The sequence below is a fragment of the Arachis stenosperma genome, chromosome 10 (genome assembly GCF_014773155.1).
Source record: "Arachis stenosperma cultivar V10309 chromosome 10, arast.V10309.gnm1.PFL2, whole genome shotgun sequence".
NCBI classification, from domain to species: Eukaryota; Viridiplantae; Streptophyta; class Magnoliopsida; order Fabales; family Fabaceae; genus Arachis; species Arachis stenosperma.
In genome coordinates this window covers 120,829,981-120,850,613 of record NC_080386.1, presented here as the reverse complement: position 1 = coordinate 120,850,613, position 20,633 = coordinate 120,829,981, and the positions used below count along the sequence as shown (strand labels likewise).

The following is a 20,633-nucleotide window of genomic DNA, read 5'->3' as shown; positions in this document are numbered from 1 at the left end:
GTGTGATTTAACCCACCTTAACTTAATAGTTAAAAAGGTGAATCAACTTGGTGTACAGAAGCATGTAAGAATCTTTGCTTAAGTTTTGTTTTGAAAAGAAAACTGAAAAAGAGAAGCAATGAAGTATGGTGTTACCTTCCCCAAGTTCCCACAGACCCACCCCACACCCCTATATATATGTATGGTGTCTCTCAATTGTGTTCTCACCCTCACTTCATTTGTCGGCCACAACACTATTATTATTTACTGTTAGGAAAAAAGTTTAGAATCATTTTCTTTTTCCTTTTAATGATTAGTTAATATTTTTTATTTTTTTTATCTATCTTAGATTTGCTAATTTACCATTTTGTTGATTGATTTTAGTTCTTAAAAAATTAATTTCCCAGAATTATTATTATTATTATTATTATTATTATTATTATTATTATTATTATTAGAGTTTAACTAAAGTATATGTTAAGATTACTATTAATATTTTTTTTATTTTTTTTGACTTTAACAAATACATAATAAATATATTAAAAACCAAAATTTTATTACAGTTTTTATAAAAAGAAATTTATAATTTTAATGTGAGTCTTAAAATATATATTAACTAAACCTTTATTATTATTATTATTATTATTATTATTATTATTATTATTATTATTATTGATGATGATGATATTTTATACAACATAATAAATAAGGAAAATTATAGCTTAATAATTAAATAATGTAAATCCAAAATATGATTAAAAAAATTTAAATAAATTTGTAGTCTTTATAAAACATGTGTCTTTTATCACATTTTATCACATCTTGTTATATCAACATTTCAACTTTATTATAACAATAATTGATGAAAACAACTAATAGTATAAATTAAAATAGATAAATTTTCATAAACTTTAATATAAAAAACTTTACACAAATAACTAATTTTATATTGTCATCTCACTAAAAATAATAAATTTTTAAATATACTAAATATATAATCTTATGATCTAAAACATTTTACATTGTCAATTATCAAAACTAAACCCAAAACTAAGATAAATTTTAAATTTTACAATATCAAAATAAAAAATAAATATAAAATCCTAAATAAAAAATAGATATTTTATAGAAAAAACTTAAAAACATCTTTTTTTTTTCTTATTTTTTTTAAAATGGATTCCGCAATAAGTATTGTCCAAATTTTGACGCTGACTGAAAAACACACACATGAATGTTGTTGTTGCTGCTGTTTCTCATTCATCCAACTAAACTTGCGTTTTCCATTTGCATGAATTAAAAACCCACAAACCTTTTCAGAGAAATAACGACTCCTTTCATTTTGATCCAATCGGGGGAAATGCTTCTCTCTTCTTCTTGATTTCGTGCTGACTGCTGAGCTTTCGGCGGCGGAGGAATATGCGCCGCCGAGCTGCCGCCGAGTTCCGGCGCCGTGTTCGGCGGAGGTTTTCTTATTGGATTTGGTTTCTCTTCGCCGCCTTCTCTCTTGCGGCTTTGCTTTTGTTCGTAGTGCAGCACAATCATCGCCAAGATCAGTTTCAGCTTCCGCTAACGGTAGCAACTAACTAACTAACTCACTCACTCTAGTTTTTAACTGTTATTATTGTTATTTTTCTTATTGGATTTGTTGTTTGATCGGTGGAAGTTCATTATTTTGTTTTTTTGGGATACCTAATTGTTTTGGAATTTGTTTCATTGTCAATTTTTCTTAATCCTAATCGTTTATTCTTGTTGTTTTATTATTATTATTATTAACTGTGTCAAATTATGAATAGTAGTTCATCTTTGACTTTATACTTTCATTTGATAAATTGATGCAAGAGGAATGTATGTTTCTGTAGGTAGATGCGAATCAAAAGATAAATCTTTTAAAACAGTTTAATTTGGCAGTTTATCTGTGACTATTTGACTAAGTTCTTTCTGTGTTTTTTATTTAGAAGATGTAGTAGCTCTTCTTAGAAAGTTGTTCAATGTGGATCTTAAGTGTAATATTGAACGATGAATCTCTTGCTCCTTGTTTAGGGTAGCATTGCTAGAGATCATAGTTTTTTTTTTTAGTGGTTTACTTTTTCTTTTTCGATCTTTTGGGCAATACAAGAATTATATTCCGTAGTTTTTTAACTTTCTGTGAGCTGTAATTCAGCATTAACTGAATCTGGAGAATCATGTGCTAGTTATGATCCACTACTAGTGTTTCCCCCCTCCGTTAAATAACTAGTTAATTTTTAATTTTTACCACGCCAACAAATTTTCATTTCCTCCTATAGAAATAGGGGTGTGTAGTTATATTAAGTTGGTTTCATGCTAGAAATCATTCAATGATTTATTGCTGTCTGTTCATTGTTTTCTTGCACACTGCCATTCTGCAAAAAAACTGTTATAGGAACTGCCAATCTCATACAATTTAACCATAATTTTGAGTATCAATCTATCACATATTTGGTTATTTCACCAGTTTCTTCCTTGTTGCCACCAAAAAATTAAAACATGGAAGCTGATTTGACTCGTTTCTAGACATATAGTTATGTTGCTTAGAAATTTGCCTGAACATTGTGTTTGAAGTATTTGGTTATTACATCAGTGTCAGGGCTGTTCTGTGGCTCATTTCTTTTCAGTCATCCAGAATTGAAGAAATCATAGTAGTCAATCCCAGATCACGTCGCATCCCTGACGTCCCCAAAACTGGAATTGTGGGATCCCGACATGGGATGGCTGGGATTTCAGCAAAGATAGAGGGAAATTCTCTGATACAACATGCATATTGTATTTTAAAAATTAAAAAAGAACAGGAAATCAAAATAAACCATGTATTAAGCATCATCACTCATAATCCAAAGTCTTAAGTTTATATTTCATAATAGTTCAAAAATCCATACTATATAAACTCAAAAGTCATAAGCCTTAATTTAAGTTGTCACTAATCAATCACCTGCATAGAAGGGCAGTGAAATTATCTCTATACCCCCTTTGAAACCATCACAGAAGTTACTTTTAAGTGAGCAAAATCAGGTTTCAGCACCCGCATAAGATCCCAGTGGGATTTGCGAATAAAGGCTGGTCGCCGGAATCCTGGCTGGGACAGTTGGGGATGAAAGAACCGAGATCTCATCTGGTCTCCTCTCAAATGCATGCTGGGATGGGATGGGATGGGATGCCAAGATCCCACGAGATTGACTAGTATGGAAGAAATTATAGAAACCATGACATAATTTGAGAAAGTTTATTCACAAACATGAAATTATACAAATATGCTTCTATACATATAAATCGCCCAAAAAATGAGGTGCACACTCAAGTTTTTGTGTGATATAAAAAGAGAAGTATAGTAAGTGGTCATTTGAGGCATAAAAATGAGGTATTAAATATATTCATTTGTGTAAGGCAACCAGAGCAATTAATATCAACTGCTATTGCTACACTAATTTTGCATTGCTGTGAAACTCTTACAGTAGTAAGTGACTAATCATTGCAGGAGAAGAATGCCAGAGGTGAACTTGCAAAAGAGAGTATGAATTTTTCCAATGAAATTTTAAGTGCAACATCCTTTTCACGACAGTTAGCAGAGCAAATGGTTCTGGCCAAGGCATATGTGGTCATTGCCAAAGCACACAATAATCATCATTTTGCCTGGCAGCTTAGTTCAAAGATTAGAATTTGCCAGCTTTTGCTTTCAAAAGCTGCCATGACTGGGGAGCCCATTACCTTGGACGAAGCTGAGCCAATTATTAAAAGCCTCTCTTCCCTGATTTTCAAGGCACAAGATGTCCATTATGACATTGCTACCACTATAGTAACAATGAAGTCGCACATTCAAGCTCTCGAAGAACGTGCCAATGCTGTAACAGTTCAAAGCACAGTGTTTGCTCAAATGTCAGCCGAAGCACTGCCAAAGAGTCTTCATTGCCTAAATGTGAAACTTATGACTGATTGGCTAAGGACATTGTCCCTGCAAAAACACTCAAACGAGTGGAAAACTTCTCGTCTCAAGGACAACAGTTTATATCATTTCTGCATTTTTTCAGATAATGTGCTCGCAACATCAGTTGTTGTTAACTCTACAGTTGTCAATGCAGACCACCCAAAACAATTGATCTTTCACATTGTCACCAATGGTGTCAATTATGGAGCAATGCAAGCATGGTTCCTTAGTAATGACTTTAAAGGGGCCATCATAGAGGTGCAGAATTTTGAGGACTTTCATTGGTTGAATGAAAATTATTCTCCAATTATCAAACAGCTACACAATCCAGAATCTCAAGCCTTCTATTTTGGAGCTTATCAAGATGTGAATGTCGAATCAAAAGTTCGGAACCCCAAGTATTTGTCTGTACTTAATCATCTTCGGTTTTACATCCCTGAGATTTATCCACAACTTGAGAAGGTTGTTTTCCTTGACGATGATGTCGTCGTCCAGAAGGACCTCACCATACTTTTCTCACTGGATTTGCATGGAAATGTGAATGGTGCAGTTGAAACTTGTCTTGAAGCTTTTCATCGGTACTACAAGTATCTAAACTTCTCAAATTCAATTATAAGCTCAAAGTTCGATCCACAGGCATGTGGATGGGCATTTGGCATGAACATTTTTGACTTGGTTGCATGGAGGAAAGCAGATGTGACAGCAAGATATCACTATTGGCTGGAGCAAAATGCCAATGGCACACTCTGGAAGCTTGGCACGCTTCCTCCAGCTCTTCTAAGTTTCTATGGTTTGACAGAACCACTTGATAGAAGATGGCATGTTTTAGGATTGGGTTATGACTTAAATATTGACAACCGTCTAATTGAAAGCGCGGCAGTTATCCACTTCAATGGGAACATGAAGCCATGGCTGAAGCTAGCTATAGGCAGGTATAAGCCACTGTGGCACAGGTACATAAATCAAAGTCACCCTCACCTTCTAGATTGTGCCGGTAGTTAAATTGCACTACATCTATTGACAAAAAAAAAAAAAAAAAATTGCACTGCTTCTTGATTGCTTATGGCTTATGCAACCTCAGATTACTGTTGAACTATTTATTGATCTTTGATTGTGTTAGCCATAACTGTAGAGTCAGAAGTAGAAAGTTTTTGACTTTTCTAGGAATATATATTTTTTTCGTTTGTCTTTTATCTATTGTTCACAGCTTATTAAATAGAAACGAATGATTTCTTATACACTAAAAGTTTAAAGGTTTAGGTGGAGAGATGTGGGGGAATCCAATTTTGGCTAGGTGAGGCTATATTTTCCCCTTTTGATTTGTTATGTAGTGATTATTGTGATAATTTATAAGCTTTCAAATAGTGATGTAACTGTGGAAACAATTGTTTCCCTTTCTTCTTTGTGATGTCTTCTTTTTCTTACACAATCATTTGTTTTATGCCTTATATCAAGCCAATTGATGATTGTTAAGTGATTATTGTAACAATCAATTGTATTATGTCCTTTTTTTTAATATATAAAATCATTTGTATTATGTTTGTCTTCATATCAAGCCAATTGATGTCTTATTTGTGATTATTGTAAATAGTTAGAACTTAGAAGCCAGTCTTCTTTCTATTTAGGCCACTTTTGTTTTTGTAAAAGTTTTGCGGACGAGGTGAATTCACTCAATTACCCTTGCATTTACTAAGCAACCCTTTATCCCTCAACGTATATTATGTTGAACTTGAACATACTTTTTCACCTTACTAGTTTGAATGATAAACGAATACTGTTTCTGCATAAACGGGCACGCTTTCTATCTGACTTAATGGCCTTGTACTTTATTTTTTTATATGTATATTTGTTTCTAAGTAATTTACCAGTGATGTATACATCAACGTTCAACACCATAAAGTTTCTACATGACAGCACTGAAATGTAAGAGCTTGTTTGCGAGTTAGAAGGGAGAGAAGAGAATGGCTCCTCATGGCTCAAGTCCTTTTCTTCTTTTAGCCTAACTCATAAACACCTTAAGGTAATTGATAGAGTAAATATTCAAATTGGTTTTCAACTCATTTTTATTACTCTAATATCCCCAAGAACTATTTCTGTTAGACAAATTAATTTTTCTGTTGCTTTTAATGAAAATTTTAATATGTATACTAGATAAATAAGTTTTTAATAAATTTTATTATAAAATAATTAGATATTCAAAAAAATTATGATAAGACAATTTAGTTTCCTTCAGAGACCAATTCGGTTGATAGATAATTTTCAGAAACTTCTAAAGCAATACAAATTTATTGGGAATCAAGGTGTTTGATTTGAAATTTCTTAACTGTCAATTTAGATGTTTACTCAATTAATATTTATTGCTCTATAAGTCTTTTGACTGAATACAGTCATCGAAGAAAGCTGGATAATATGGCAATCGCATTCAAATTGCATTATTTTTCTAAATGAACATCTTAATCCGAAATTATGCGAGGAAGAAATACACTGAAATCTCATACTTAGGTTGCCAAAATTTGGAGCATAATAATTATATCATAAAATTACTGTGTTCCTTACTCGCACCACTTAGGAAGCAGACCAAATTGCAACCTCTGAATAACCATCTTCTGTAGCGCATGCCCGAAACATGCCCGTCGTGTTATAAGGCATTGCAACTTCTCCGGCAGCGGACACAGCAACCAAACCGGCGGTGCCTTTTGGCATGCATTCATGGATAACATAGCTAGCAGCCTCCTCAAGAGAAACACCTTTGAACTCCATCATGGCTGCAACATCTCTTGCAACCGTGGCACGCAGTATTGCTTCGCCTTCGCCAGTAACTGAAACGGCACAGAGCTCATTGGCGTATGTGCCGGCACCAATGATGGGCGAGTCACCAACTCTACCAACCCTTTTGTTTACTAGTCCTCCGGTGGATGTTGCCGAAGCTAGATTACCATAACTATCAACAGCCACACAACCAACAGTTCCAAGTTGAACTTCTCCGTTACTATTTGATGTTTCCTCTTTGGTACCATTTTGGAGGGGTTGGGTATAATCAATCTAAATATTGTGAATCACAAAACATAGAGATATGTAAACATACAAATTTTTTAAGAATAAACAATCTTTCTTGTTAACTACTGAGTTTAATTTTAATATACCGACACTATAAAATATTTTACACAATTGTTCAATCTTATTCGTTTTTTTATGCCAGTCACACGGTCAACGTGAAAGATAGTTATTTTGTCTGACGTAGCGTTACATCAAAATTAACTTCTATATTTACCTGAACCCTGTGCGCTTCTTTTGCCTGCTTTAGTCTTTCTACATTTTCTGCAGTAATAAAATGGCTTGAGTCTGCAGTTTCAACGCCCTGATAAATAAAATAAGGATGCCATGGACATTAGTAAAAGATGAGACACAAGCTATAACTATTCAAATAAGGAATGAGATTTTAGATTCTAAAAATATGTAAAAGATTCCACTAAAACTCACTTGTTCTTTTGCAAATTCCTCAGCTCCATGAAATGCTAGATATACATGAGGAGTCTTCTCCATAACCAATCTAGCTAAAGAAACAGCATTGACAACTGTTTTGAGCCCAGAAACTGCTCCACAATTCTTTGTCCTTCCATCCATGATTGAAGCTTCCATTTCAACAGTGCCTTTGTTTGTCAAGACAGATCCCTTTCCAGCATTGAACTGTGGAATATTCTCCAATTCACGAACCTAAAATACACAAATTTCATTGCACTAAGCATCTTAAAAGGTCTATGATTTTAGCATTGGCACTATTAGAAATTTTTACTTAAAGGGTAAGTGGTTTGAATCTTACCACAAGCTCCACAACATCCAAGGGAGGCTTCTTGGCTTTAAGGGCCTCCATCCCAATTTGTAAGCAGTGGTGGAGGGCCTCCTCTCGAGGCCGGCGGCTCCCCAGCGTTAATGAGAGTGGGAAGTCGCCGGCTCCGCCATGTAGAGCAATAGCCCAACCCATCTGCCCTCTAAGTTTCACTCACCCAGATACTCACTAATTCTCACTCTCTTGGATTGTTTATATAGTAATTTGAGGGTGTAATTATTCTGGTAGGTCTTTATAGTTTTATTAAATTTTTAATTAAATTTTTATATTTTTTAAATTGAATCTCTACATTGTTTTTAATTTTGTAATTAGGTCATTTTTATATAAAAAATATTAAAATTAACAGAATATATCTAATTAGATTTTTAATTACGAATATTTTTAATTTGCAAAAAAATATTCAATTAACTGTAGTATTTTTTACACTATAAATGACCTAATTATAAAATTAAAAGTAACGTAAGAATTCAATAAAAAAAATAGAGACTTAATTACAAATTTAATAAAATTATAAGAACCAACATAATAATTAAACCTATTTTGAGACTCCAATGTGAGATTACTTGCATGATACGCGAAGGACCCATCGTTATTTTCACCAGCACGGTGCCTGTTAAGCCACATTTTTATTTAATTAATAACAGAAACACTTTTTCTGCAAAAATAGTAGCAACAATATATATAAAACTGCTCATGGTGGTTAATTGTAGTTGTTCAGCAATATGGAAGGAAAGTTACCTCACTTTTCATTTCTAACTTCTAAAGAAGTTGTTAAGTTATTTATCTTAAATTAAGATGGTAGAAAAATTTATGTGTTGCCATACTAATAAGAATATTTAATTTTGATGAACTACTACGATCAAAATCTTGTATATTTTTTTCATTTTTTTTTGTCGACATCGTAGATACGCTCTTAGGAGAAATAATTCTATTCTGTTTGAGTTGAGTAAAACTATTTATAGGTAAAAATGTGGTGGCAAAAATTATAGCCACATGGGATGCAATGGCAACTTGAGTATAATATTCATACAATTTTGTAATTTTCGAGATTTAAGATATTGTAAAATAATACTGGTATATATATCTATATTCGTAGACTGATAGACATTAGTATTTTATTCTTTTGAAATTAAAAATACTGGTGCAGTGCAAGTGCAGCTAATTAAACACGAGACCCACCAACCCACTAATAAAACACACTCGTTTTTTAAAGCACGTCATGTAAGATCCACCGAAGTTATGAGGAAACTTTCCGCAGTTAGATTTGTAAAATGTAACCGAATTCTATAAATTGTTTTCGGGAAAGAGAAGAGAAGCGAAAAAAGTGTAAATAGAGAATAATAGATAATTTTAGGATTAAGTACGATTTTAGTCTTTAAAGTATATGTCGAAAAAAATTTTTGTCTTTAATTTTTTTTATACAAAATTATTTCTAAGGTATAACTTGATTTTAAAATTATATTTTTTATTTAAATTTTAAATTTTATTACTAAATTATTCCTAATTAAAAAAAATTATAAAATAATAAAAAAAGATATCAGATAAGAGGGAGAAGAGAATCACACAAAGGAAAAAAGAAGAAGAAAGGAAAAGAGAAGGTAGGGAGAAGAGAATCATTTGAGCGGGGTGAGGGAGGAGAAAATGTTAAAGTGGAATTTATCTCTTGTTGTGCTTTTGACCTATGTGTGTCATAGAGAAGAGGGATATGAATATTTTTTTATGGATACCTGTTTGTTTGTGGAGTTGGGAATTAAATTTTCTTTTACCACTTTTGAATGTGGTGTATTGCACCCTAATTCCTGAACATTTTTTAAGGCGTTTGAAATTTTGATAAGTTATCTAGAAGAGGAATCATCATTAGAAGTGTTCTTTGCTCTATTTCAATCAAAGAGAGTAAAAAGGAGTGTGTGGGTAATTCTAAGCCGTGCTCTGAATCGTATTGTGTTTAGTTTATATAAGTCATCTTTTAAAGGTTTTAAAAGGATGTTTGTAAAGGTGAGGTTTGCGGAGGCTAAGTATCTCCTTTATTTGGATGAGTATTTGGTGGAGAAATTTTCTTTATTTTAGTGTTCTCGGCCGTGGCAAATATTAGGTATGAATTAGATGGTATCTAAAAATAAGATGATAGTTGAGTTTTTAGTAAATAATATCTCATCATCGAAGTTGCTTGCTATCTCCGAGTTGCTTAAGTGTGAGTTTGATAAAGATGTTGTTGCCGAGTATATAGGTAAAGTGTGTGAGTGTGTGATTGGATTTTTGGCATGGTATAAGTGTTTTTTAATTTTGTGTTCTTGTTTTGTGCAGGGGAGAGAGCTCTAAGGGTGTCGACCACGAGTTTACGTGCATTTTTTAGAGCGAGGAATATGGAGAAGGAAGAGTTTACTACTATTGTGAAGTCTAAAAGTGGGGCTGATGTTGATTAGCTACAGAGAAAAAAATTGAGTGCGAAAAAAAGAAAGCTTAAGACTGCGGCTATGAAAGATCAAGTGATAGATTTGATTGATAAGAAACATGAATTGAAGGAGTTGAGTTTAGGGGATGTGGAAGCTTTTACCCTGAATAAAAAAGATTTGCACGGCTTTGATGAAGTGGAGGATGCAACGTCTGTATGGAGTGATCGTTATCCCTTTGCTCAATTATCTGATAATTCTGTGCACTCTGCAGCTGATGTAAAGCATGTGAATGATGCTGGTGACGTTGTGTTGGATCAATATCTCTAGGTATACTAAGTAAAAGTATTATATTAGATGTTTGGAAAATGTGTGTTTAAATTTGGTGTTTTTGATATGCAGGTTATAGGTGCTCAGTTGATGTGCATAAGTTATAGTTGTGAGCTAAAACATAAAAGTATTTTGGTGGATGAGAATGAACTGAATAGGATTGTGAAAGAGAAATCTATTAAGAAAAAAGAGTTGCAAAGTTCTTTGGAAAAACTTGATTTGAAAAAGAAGGAGTTGAAGAGAATGAGGGAGAAGGTGCTGTTGCTTGAAGAGAAAGAGAAGAATTTTGATAAATAGAAGATTGAGTTGGAGGCTAGAGTTGTGGAACTTATTGTTGAGAGAAAGAGTGCTGAAGAGAGTAAACGGAGTCAAAGGTAAAAGATGTTTGCTCCTGGATTCGCTAGGGCAGTGGAGCAAATCTAGTTTATTGTACTAGAGACTGATATATCTGCGATGGATCCCTGCAAAATGGTTGTGAATGGGGATCTTATTGATGATGACCAAGAGGGTGATGATGAGAATATAGATGCATCATGATGACTTGATGAGTGCTGTATTTAATTAGCTTTGTTTATTTTGTTTTTTGAAAAGTTGTTTGAACAATGTTTGTCTTCAGGGCCATAATATGATTCAGCCCAGTACTATACGGTTGTTATTTTAAAAACAATGTTAGTATTTTGAAATATTTTGAACAAGCATGTTTGTGTTAACTGTTTTGTGAATTGGATTGCGTGGCATTGTGTGGTTAGTTTTGAAGTATATTGCTCGTAAGAGAAACTGGTTTGTTTGATTGTGGTTTGAGATAGAATTTGTTTAATCTCAAAAATTGTAATTATTCGTATAAATTTTTGTGGGAGTACTTTTGAATTATTGTAAAAGTGATTGAAACAATGGTTTGTTAGAGTAGTATGAAAGAGGAGATAATAATTTAATTGTAGCCAATACATTTGGTGAAGTGTATATATTAGATGAGTTATAGATTGGTTTGTAGGTAAAGAATAGAAAATATGAGTAATAAGTTAGAAAATAATGCTTTTATTGATAAAGAACCTGCGTAGGTAGAAGGTGCAGGGGTGTGCCTCGTTAAAATTTCTCCTAGCAAAACTCAACTTATGGATAAAATTTGGGTAATAAGAAAAAGAATACATCACCTTGTCTTGACTAACTGTAATAAATCTTTAAAGAATAAATGCTCCATATATTTGGCAAGTCATTGCCTTCTAATGTTTGTAATTTGTAAGCAATTCGTCCGCTAACATTTGATATTCGGAATAGACTGTCCCAGTTTGCAGCAAGCTTGCCATGGCTATGCGGTTTCTGTGCTTCTTCTATTTTTTGAAGGATGAGGTCTCCTTTATGAAATGTTTTCGACTTGATCTTTTTGTTGTATTTCCAAGTTATAGCAAGTTAGGTTGCACGTTGTTGAATTAGTATGTGGTCTCAAATTTCTTCGATTGAGTCTAGCTCAGTAGCTCTGAGTCTGGCATTTACTTTGTCATTGAGGATGTTTGTTTGGCTAGATTGATATGAGACTTCAACTGGTATAATGGCATCACAACTATATACTAGTCTAAAGGGGTCTCCTTTGTTGATGAGTGTTCTATTGTGTTATAACCCCATAAGATTTTTGAAATGAACTTGGCCCATTGTCCGTTGGAGTCATCTAATTTTTTTCATAGTGCCTGTAATATAATCTTATTGGCGGCTTCAACTAACTCATTAGTTTGAGGGTGTTCTACATATGAAAATTGATGTTTGATTTTAAAATTTTGCTTATCAATGAATTGTCTACCATTGTTAGTGATAATGGAGTGAGGTATACCGAATATGCATATTATATTTTTCCAAACAAAAGAGATAATTTTTATGGAATTTATTTTTGTCAAGGGTATAACATCTATCCATTTTGTAAAGTAATCTATATTAACAATTAAGAACTTAACTTGACCTGGTGCTTGTGGAAAAGGACCAAGAATATCTATCCTTCACTTACTAAAGGGCCAACTTACTTCCGATTTGTGTAGTTGCTCGGCCGAATTGTGGATAATGGTGGCATGGCGTTGTTAGTGGTAACAACTTTTGACCTTGTTCATGCAATCCCTTTGTATTGTAGGCCAGTAGTATCCTGCTCTAAGGATTTTGGATACTAGACTTCGTCCTCCTATATGTATACCACATACTCCCTCATGGACTTCATCCATAGCGAGTTTAGCGTCGACTTGGCTTAAACATTTTAACAAGGGTCTTGAAAAACTTCGTTTGTATAGTTCGCCTTAAATCATGGTGAATAAATTAACTTGTCTTTTGAATTTTCATTTGTCCTTTATATCCTCTGGTATTGTTTTAGTTTGTAGATATTTGATGAATATATCTCGCCAATCTACTTCCTGTGCAATACTTAAAATAACTGTTAGTCTAATACTGGGCTCATTCAGTATTAGCTGCGATAGGATCGGTAGATGAGTTTGACTTCTAGTAGTTGCTAGTTTTGAGAGAATATCAGCTCAGCAGTTTTGCTCCCAAAATATGTGGAAGATTTTAAAGTTCAAAAAGCAAGAGATGAGGTTATTAACATTAGATAAATATTTTTTAACAATGTATCTCTTACTTGGAATTACCTGTTACCTGTTGTACTACTAATAATGAGTCGCGTTTGACATTCAAGTATGTTATTCTAAGTGTTTGAGCTAATCCAAGACCTGCTATAAGTGCTTCATACTCTACTTGGTTATTGCTGGCTTGGAAAGTAAATTTTAGGGATTGTTCTATAATTGTTCATTGGCTATCGTCGAGCAATATATTGGCCCCAGAACTTTGCATGTTTAAAGCTCCGTCAATGTATAGTGTCCATGTCTCGCTACTGGGTGTTGAGTTATTAAGAGTAAGTTTTGCAATTAAGTCGGTTAAAGCTTAGGACTTGATGGCTCCCCGTGTTTGATGTTGGATATCATATTCTGAGATCTCTATAGACCATCTGATTAACCTTCCAGCTAGTTCAGGTTTTGTGAGGATTTGTCTTAGGGGATGTTCTGTCCGTATTATTATAGTGTGATTGGAAATAATGTCTTAGTCACCTTGCTGTTATCACAAGAGCTAAAGCTAGCTTTTCTACTTTTGGGTATCGAAGCTCGGCATTCTAGAGTGACTTACTTATAAAGTAAACTGGCTGTTGTACTTTATCTATCTCTCTGATCAAAATAGAGCTCACAGTATGGTTTGTTACAGATAAGTAAAGATACCATGATTTACTTTTTTTGGTTTTTGAAGTATTAGAGGTGAGGACAGTATGGCTTTAAGCTCGATAAAGCTTTCTCACAAACTTCTATCCATGTAAATTCTTTTTGTTTTTGTAATATTTTAAAAAAGTGATGTGATCGGTGAGCTATCCGAGGTAAGAATCGTGACAGTGCTGCTAGCCGACCAGTGAGTTGTTGTACTTCTTTAATAGTTCGAGGACTTCTCATTCCTAGAATCACTGGGCACTTCTCCGGATTTGCCTTTATACCTCGCCAAGTTAACATGAATTCGAAGAATTTTTCCCATGCACTTCAAAGACACACTTCTCTGGATTTAGCTTCATGTTGTATAGCTAGAGCTGTTGAAAAATTTCTTTTAGATCATTGGTTTGATTGCTGCCGAACTTTGTCTTTGCTACTATATTGTCTATATATACCTCTATGTTTCGTCCGATTTAGTTGGCAAATATTTTATCCACTAGCCTTTGATATGTAGCACCTGTATTTTTTAGCCCAAAGGGCATAACCTTGTAATATAAATTACCATAGTCAGTAATAAAAAAAAGTCTTATCCTAATCTATCGAATACATAAGTATTTGGTTATAGTTAGAATAAGCATCCATAAAACTTGAACATTGAAAACCAGATGAGCTATCAACTAATTTATCAATACAGGGTAAAGGATATGCGTTCTTTGGACATACTTTGTTGAGGTCGGTGAAGTCCATACACATCCTCCACTTGCCATTGTATTTTTTAACCATGACTACATTTGCTAACCAGCTTGTGAATTTGACTTCTTTTATGAATCTAGTGTCCAATAGTTTTTGAGTTTTCTCTAGGGATGCCTTCTTTTTGTCTGTGTCAAGGTGTCATTTCTTCTTAACTATAGGGTGGCTTGAGGGATTAACTGCTAGTTTGTGACAAATGACGTTCGGATCAATACCCGTCATGTCTGCTGGGTCTAGGAAAATAGTTCAACATTTTGCTGTAGTAGTGTGACAAGTTATTCTTTCTTCGGCCCTTGTAATGCATCTCCTATGTAAGTATACTTGCTTTTATCTTCTGTCAGCATCACCTTGGTTAAATTGTCTATTGGTATAGGTCGGTCTTGTATGTCTGTCCTCATATCAACCTCCGCTAAGAGGGATAAACTCTCCAAGTTATAGACTGCATGAACGTGTTGTTGCTTAGATTGCTTGGAAAGGTTTGTTTTGAGACTTGCATTATAACTTGCATGGCTTCTTTCTTATCAGTGTGGATTGTGACGCCTTTGTTATCCTATATACAAAACTTAACACACAGGTGTACAGTAAAAATAATAGCACCAAATGTATTTAAAGAAGATCTCCCTAAGATGATGTTGTATGGGCTTTGATATTCTACAAATAGGTATTAGATATCTAAGGTTTTACAATTAGGATATTGACCTAGGGTTGTTTGTAACCATATATAGTCTCGTATCAAAATACGCTCATCTGAGAAACCTACCAATTCTCCTGTTGATGGTTGTAGGGCTTTGTCAATTAGTTTCACGTTTTGATATGTAGAATAGAATAACACGTTTGCACTACTGCCCAGTTTTAAAAGGACTTTTTTCACCAATAGCTCACCAACCTGAAGTGATGGATTGTCCAAATTTTTTTCCACTACTTTGAAGTTTAAGAGTTTGAATGTGATCTCTGGGATATTCACGTTGGTGGTTAAGATCAGTTCAGACTCAATTACTAACATTATGGCCCTATACGACCTCTTTCTGGCATACTTACTGTATCTTCCTCATGCGAAACCACTAGAAATACAATTAATAATGCCACGAGGTTGATTAGGGTTTTCGTTTGCCTTTTTTCCTTTGTCTCTATAATTGTCATTTGACTTTGAATGTTGCCCATGGTCTGTTGTGTTTCGCCTCTATCCTTGATTATCTATGTATTTGTCTAACAAGCCCGGGTGGGCTAGTTTCTCGAGGAGGTTCTTTGCTATAACACAATCATCCGTGATATGGCCATACTTCTGGTGAAAAGTACAATACTTAGATTTGTCCATATATCATTGGTCTTGATAAGTTCTCGCTTTGTTTGGTGGTTTGATCAATTTAGAGTGCAAGATATCTTTGATGTCTTCCCTTTTGGTGTTGAATAGAGTATATATGTCAAACTTCGGTGTTAGTTTGAATGGCTTTTGGTCCGCCTTATTGTTCAGATGTTTGTTCCATTTGTCCTTCTCTTTGCTAGGATTAGGTCTTTTTTACTCTCCAAATTTGCCAGAGTTTCTTTATTTCAATTTGGCTTGTTGCTCTTTCTCTAAACTCGGTCAACGTCTTTGGTTTCATCACTGCTATAATTTCTTAAAAATTTTCAAGTCAAAGCCCACTCTTTATTGTATTCAAGTGGACTTCCGAATTCAAGTTAGGTATCTCCATGGCTGCTTCAGCGAACCTTGTCATGTAGTCTTTGAGGCTCTCGTGTTGTCCTTGTCTTATGGTACTGAGATAGTCCGTGTTTTGCACATAGATCTTGGAAGCTGAAGAGGTAGGCCAATTCATTGAAGCTCGATATAGAACATGCAGGTAAACTACAAAACCATATCAAGGCAGCACCATCTAAGAAGGAAGAAAATGCACAACAAAATCTTGGGTAAGATGCATCGTTCATGAACATCATTGAGTATAATTTAGTAACATGGATGTTAGGGTCGCCAATCCCCTTATAGGACATCATCGGCAGAGTGAAGTTCTTTGGCATTTGAAAGTTCATAACTTCATTTGAAAAGAGATTGGTTTTTTTTATTAATGGCTTTGGGGTGGCTATCACCGTGCTTTGATTTCTGCAGTAGGTCATCATCGTCATCATTGGCTGTTTTGCTTTTGGTTTATTAGCTCGGTCAAGTGTTAGACTTCTACCTACAACGACTCATTGATAGCCAGAAGCTTAGCTTGAGTTGGAAGAGAAGGAGGGTTGCTTCTTCCATAAGTTGTGACCTGCAAAAAAGAAGTGAAAAAAGAGCAGAAAAGATGATGGTAGTGTGAATTTAAAATTTTGGCTCCATGGTGGGAGCCAAATGTTCCTTCCCAGTAAGTCTTGGGAGAGGTATAGCTCGTCCGATCCTAGGTTAAATTTACTTCCGCCTGAGCTGGAGTAGGTATACGTCAGATTTTCAAGAACGGAGTTAGTGGGTACTTGAAAAGGCACTCCAATACTCAAGTCAGAAAGAGAGTGAGATGAGTATATTACAATTTAGAGTGAATGGCCTACCTCTTTTTCATCGTATCCCCTTCTTATAGGGTGAATTTAGTTTGTTATTCATGGTCCTATTTGTATGACCTAATTATCTTCAAACTAGGCGTATAGTCTGCAACAACCGTTTGACTTAAAGATCATGATCTTGTTGGTTATTTGTCATGTTGCTGTCTTATAGGGTAGATAAGTATGAAGTATAACGGATGCTGGATCAACAATTATTAATAGAGTCACCTATTATTCTCCTTATTCATTTTCCTCTTTCCTCTTCTTTCGAACCCTAATCCTTATTTCCATAACACGTTATTAGCACGAGTCTTAACAATCTAACGCTTCGCTCAAATTTAGCAATAAAAAAATATGTCTCACAGTGCTTCAACACATATAATACTTAGAGACAAATGATATTTTGTCTCACTTTTTACAGAAGAAATAAACGTAAGTACAATTGTTGGTAGTGCAAAAATAATTGAAAGCTCTGGAAGAGCTACGATAGTATTACCTAAAGGAACTAAGTATTCTTCCTAAATAAGAATAAATTACCATATGTACCCATGAAAGATATAAACACTAACAAATGTACCCATCAAATAAGAAAACGACCATTATATCCATAAAAAATTGGTTCTATATGATAGAAATATCCAAATCCTAAAAAAATATTCAAAAATCCCAATTTGCTCTTCTCTCTACTGCTACCATTATTCTCACTCACTCACTCACTCTCTCTCTCTCTCTCTCTCTCTCTCTCTCTCTCTCTCTCTAAATCTTCTTCCAACTCTCCGGTAAGTGTCCTGCCGACAATTCCCTCCCTTTCTCCTTCCTTCTTTTCTCCTACTCTTTCATTTGGTTCCTTCTTCCTTTAGATCTTGTCAAGCTTTTTACCACCCACTTAATCACCATGTACGCCGCGCATACGGCTCACCCTCTGAATCACGTTTAGTGTTCCACAATTTTCTCAATAAGAAGAACATATTCCTCTAAACCACGCTTTTCAGCAGCTACATACTCTACCGCAATGCCATTTTGCTCTTTGTTGAATTGGTCTCTATGGCAGGACTTTTACCGGACAATTTCACGCTGCCATGTGCTGTCAAGGCCTGCGCTGAGCTCATGAAGGTGGAGTTCAGGGAAGCGCTTCACGCGCTTGCTTTGAAGCTAAGATTGTGCTCTGATTCTTTGGTGGAAAATGCACTTATTGCTATGTATAGTAAGTGTGAATTTGTGGAGAGTGCGTTCAAGGTGTTTAAGAAAATGCCTCGAAGAAACTTGATTTTGTGGAACTCGATTATGCTTGTGTACTCGGAGAATGAAAATTTTTTGTGAGATTTGTGGTCTGTTTAAGGGGCTTTTGTTGAATGGTAGCGGTGATGAAGGTTCGGGTCCTGATGTTGCTACTATGGTGACAATGGTTCCTGTGGTGGCTACAATGGGTGAAGTGAATTTGGGGATGCTGCTTCATAATTTTCTCGAGTTATTTTTTTTTTAAAAGATCTTATGAAAAAGTAAAAGTAATTTTATATTTGGATATCTCATGTAAAAAGATATTTTTATCTATAAATTATGTTTGGGTAAAATAAGATAAAAGTACTTTTTTGTTCATTTATTATGTGAAAAAACATATTTTTTTAAAGAAAAAAGATCTTTTAAGAAAAGATGTAAATTGTAGCTTCTCAAAAAAAGATTTTTTTAAATTTTCTAGTGCTTTTACTTTTACTATTAGAAATTTGCCAAACACACTAAAAAATAAAAAAAAATCTTTTTTTTATCGATTTAGTACTTATTTGGGTGTCATTTTCTTGATAACAAAATAACTTTTCAATGAAAAAAGATATTTTTTATTTTAGCGTATTTAGCAAATTTCTAATAGTAAAAGTAAAAACACTAGAAAAATTAAAAAAACATTATTTTTTGAGAAGCTGCAATTTACATCTTTTTTAAAAGATCTTTTTTATAAAAAAAAGATATTTTTCATGTAATAAATAAACAAAAAAGTACTTTTATATTGTTATACCTAAACATAATTGATAGATAAAAAGATCTTTTTGCAAGAGATATCCAAACATAAAATTACTTTTACTTTTTCATAAGATCTTTTAAAAAAATAACTCGAGAAAAGATATTTTCTTAGAAACTCACCCAAATAAGCCCTTAAGAGCGCCCAAACAAGTACTAAGTCTCATAGAAACTTGCTATGTTGTAAAGATATTTGCCAAAATAGATACCATGTAGAAACTGTAAGAGAATAAAATAATGAATATCTCTATAATTATGATATCAGGTGAAAAATATATGTTAGAAAAACTATCCGTTCTTTCTTCTGGTTTGTACTATACCACTATTAACAATGTAGAATCACATGTCATAGTAAATCAAAAGTTTATAAATACAAATATATTTACAATTTTTCATGACTGATTAGGACATTCGAGTTCTATCATGATGAGAAGAATCATCGAAAATTTATTTGGTCATCTTCTAAAAGAACGTAAAATTCTTTAATTTAATTAATTCTTATGTGTTGCTTGTTCTCAAGAAAAATTAATTATAGGACTATTACAAGAAAAAATTGGGATCGAATTATCATCTTTTCTAAAACGTATTCAGGGTGATATATGTGGACCCATTTACCCACCATGTAGACCGTTTAAACATTTCATAATTTTAATAGATATATTTTCACGATGGTTCTATGTTTGTTTACAATCAACTCACAACATGGTATTTAACAGATTGCTAACTCAAATAATTAAATTAAAAATTCATTTTACTCATTTTTAAATTATGTTATAAAGATAATATATCTTAATAATACCGGTGAATTTAAGTCCCAAGCATTTAATTATTATTAGGTATCAACTAAAATTACGATAGAAGAACCTATTGTTCATGTACACACTCAAAATAATATAATAGAATCATTGATTAAACGCTTTCAATTAATAACTAGACCATTACTTATGAGAACTAAACTACCTATTTTAACATGTAGCATGCTATTTTGTTTTTTATTTTTATTTTTTAAAAATGATTTTTATTTTCAACTTTTTACATTTTAAAAAATGCGATTAGTTTATAAGAATAGAATTCATTTCTAAACATTGAAAATAATAAAAATATGTTTGGTTGATCTATTTTAATTTTTATTTATTGATACTTTATTAATTGATTGTTGATTAAATAAATTATTTTTATAACAAATTATTTTTTATTTTGTTAAAGAAGATATGGTTATCGTATTTGAAAAAAAATAATGTGAAAATGATATTTTAAAATAAAAAATTTAAAATTAATATATTTAAATATAAAAATAAATTATATTAATATTAAAAGATAAATATGAGGTATAAATACAAAACAAATAAAACATACAAAATAGAAATAATATGGTTAAAAATGACTTTAAAAATAAAATTACGGTTGAAAAAAAGGGATCATATTAAATAAGAATACACATGAGTCATCATATTGATATAAATATAAATAAATTTTTATACCTCTTATCAATTATTGTCGAATTCACTCTTTTTTTAGATATTCTTTTATTTTATCAGGATTTTGAATTAAAAAGGAAACACCAAAAAATGTATCAATAGAAAAAAATAGTTAAAAGATAAAAATGATCATATTTTTATCGAATTGAAAAATACATCTTCACAAAAATTTTAAAAAAA

The 20,633-nt window shown here is 33.1% G+C and overlaps 2 protein-coding genes across 3 annotated transcripts; one reads left to right on the top strand and one right to left on the bottom strand.

Moving 5' to 3' along the window:
* Positions 1-1,199: 1,199 nt before the first annotated feature.
* LOC130954411 (hexosyltransferase GAUT11-like) lies at positions 1,200-5,416 on the top strand. Of its 2 annotated transcripts, XM_057881149.1 has the most exons (3): positions 1,200-1,551; positions 3,470-4,869; positions 5,171-5,416. In XM_057881149.1, the coding sequence occupies exons 1-3, from the start codon at positions 1,396-1,398 to the stop codon at positions 5,208-5,210; spliced, it is 1,596 nt and encodes a 531-aa protein (XP_057737132.1). In that variant the 5' UTR covers positions 1,200-1,395; the 3' UTR covers positions 5,211-5,416. The 2 variants fall into 2 exon arrangements, with proteins under 2 accessions (XP_057737132.1, XP_057737131.1); XM_057881148.1 differs by having other exon boundaries at positions 3,470-5,386.
* Positions 5,417-6,282: 866 nt separating this feature from the next.
* Positions 6,283-7,908, bottom strand: LOC130956540 (isoaspartyl peptidase/L-asparaginase-like). Its single transcript, XM_057883586.1, has 4 exons — positions 7,737-7,908; positions 7,397-7,630; positions 7,188-7,274; positions 6,283-6,958 (listed from the first exon to the last, which is right to left on the bottom strand). The coding sequence occupies exons 1-4, from the start codon at positions 7,896-7,898 to the stop codon at positions 6,482-6,484; spliced, it is 960 nt and encodes a 319-aa protein (XP_057739569.1). The 5' UTR covers positions 7,899-7,908; the 3' UTR covers positions 6,283-6,481.
* Between the last annotated feature and the right edge of the window lie 12,725 nt (positions 7,909-20,633).

What these genes read in the sequence shown, in the direction of transcription:
- LOC130956540 (XM_057883586.1), bottom strand. Translation starts at nt 7,898, where the DNA reads ATGGGTTGGGCTATTGCTCTACATGGCGGAGCCGGCGACTTCCCACTC. An exon ending in AGGAATTTGCAAAAGAACAA is followed by an intron (nt 7,275 to 7,396) that starts GTGAGTTTTAGT and finishes TTTATTTATCAG; the next exon opens with GGCGTTGAAACTGCAGACTC. An exon ending in AAGAAGCGCACAGGGTTCAG is followed by an intron (nt 6,959 to 7,187) that starts GTAAATATAGAA and finishes CACAATATTTAG; the next exon opens with ATTGATTATACCCAACCCCT.
- LOC130954411 (XM_057881148.1), top strand. Translation starts at nt 1,396, where the DNA reads ATGCGCCGCCGAGCTGCCGCCGAGTTCCGGCGCCGTGTTCGGCGGAGG. An exon ending in AGTTTCAGCTTCCGCTAACG is followed by an intron (nt 1,552 to 3,469) that starts GTAGCAACTAAC and finishes TAATCATTGCAG; the next exon opens with GAGAAGAATGCCAGAGGTGA.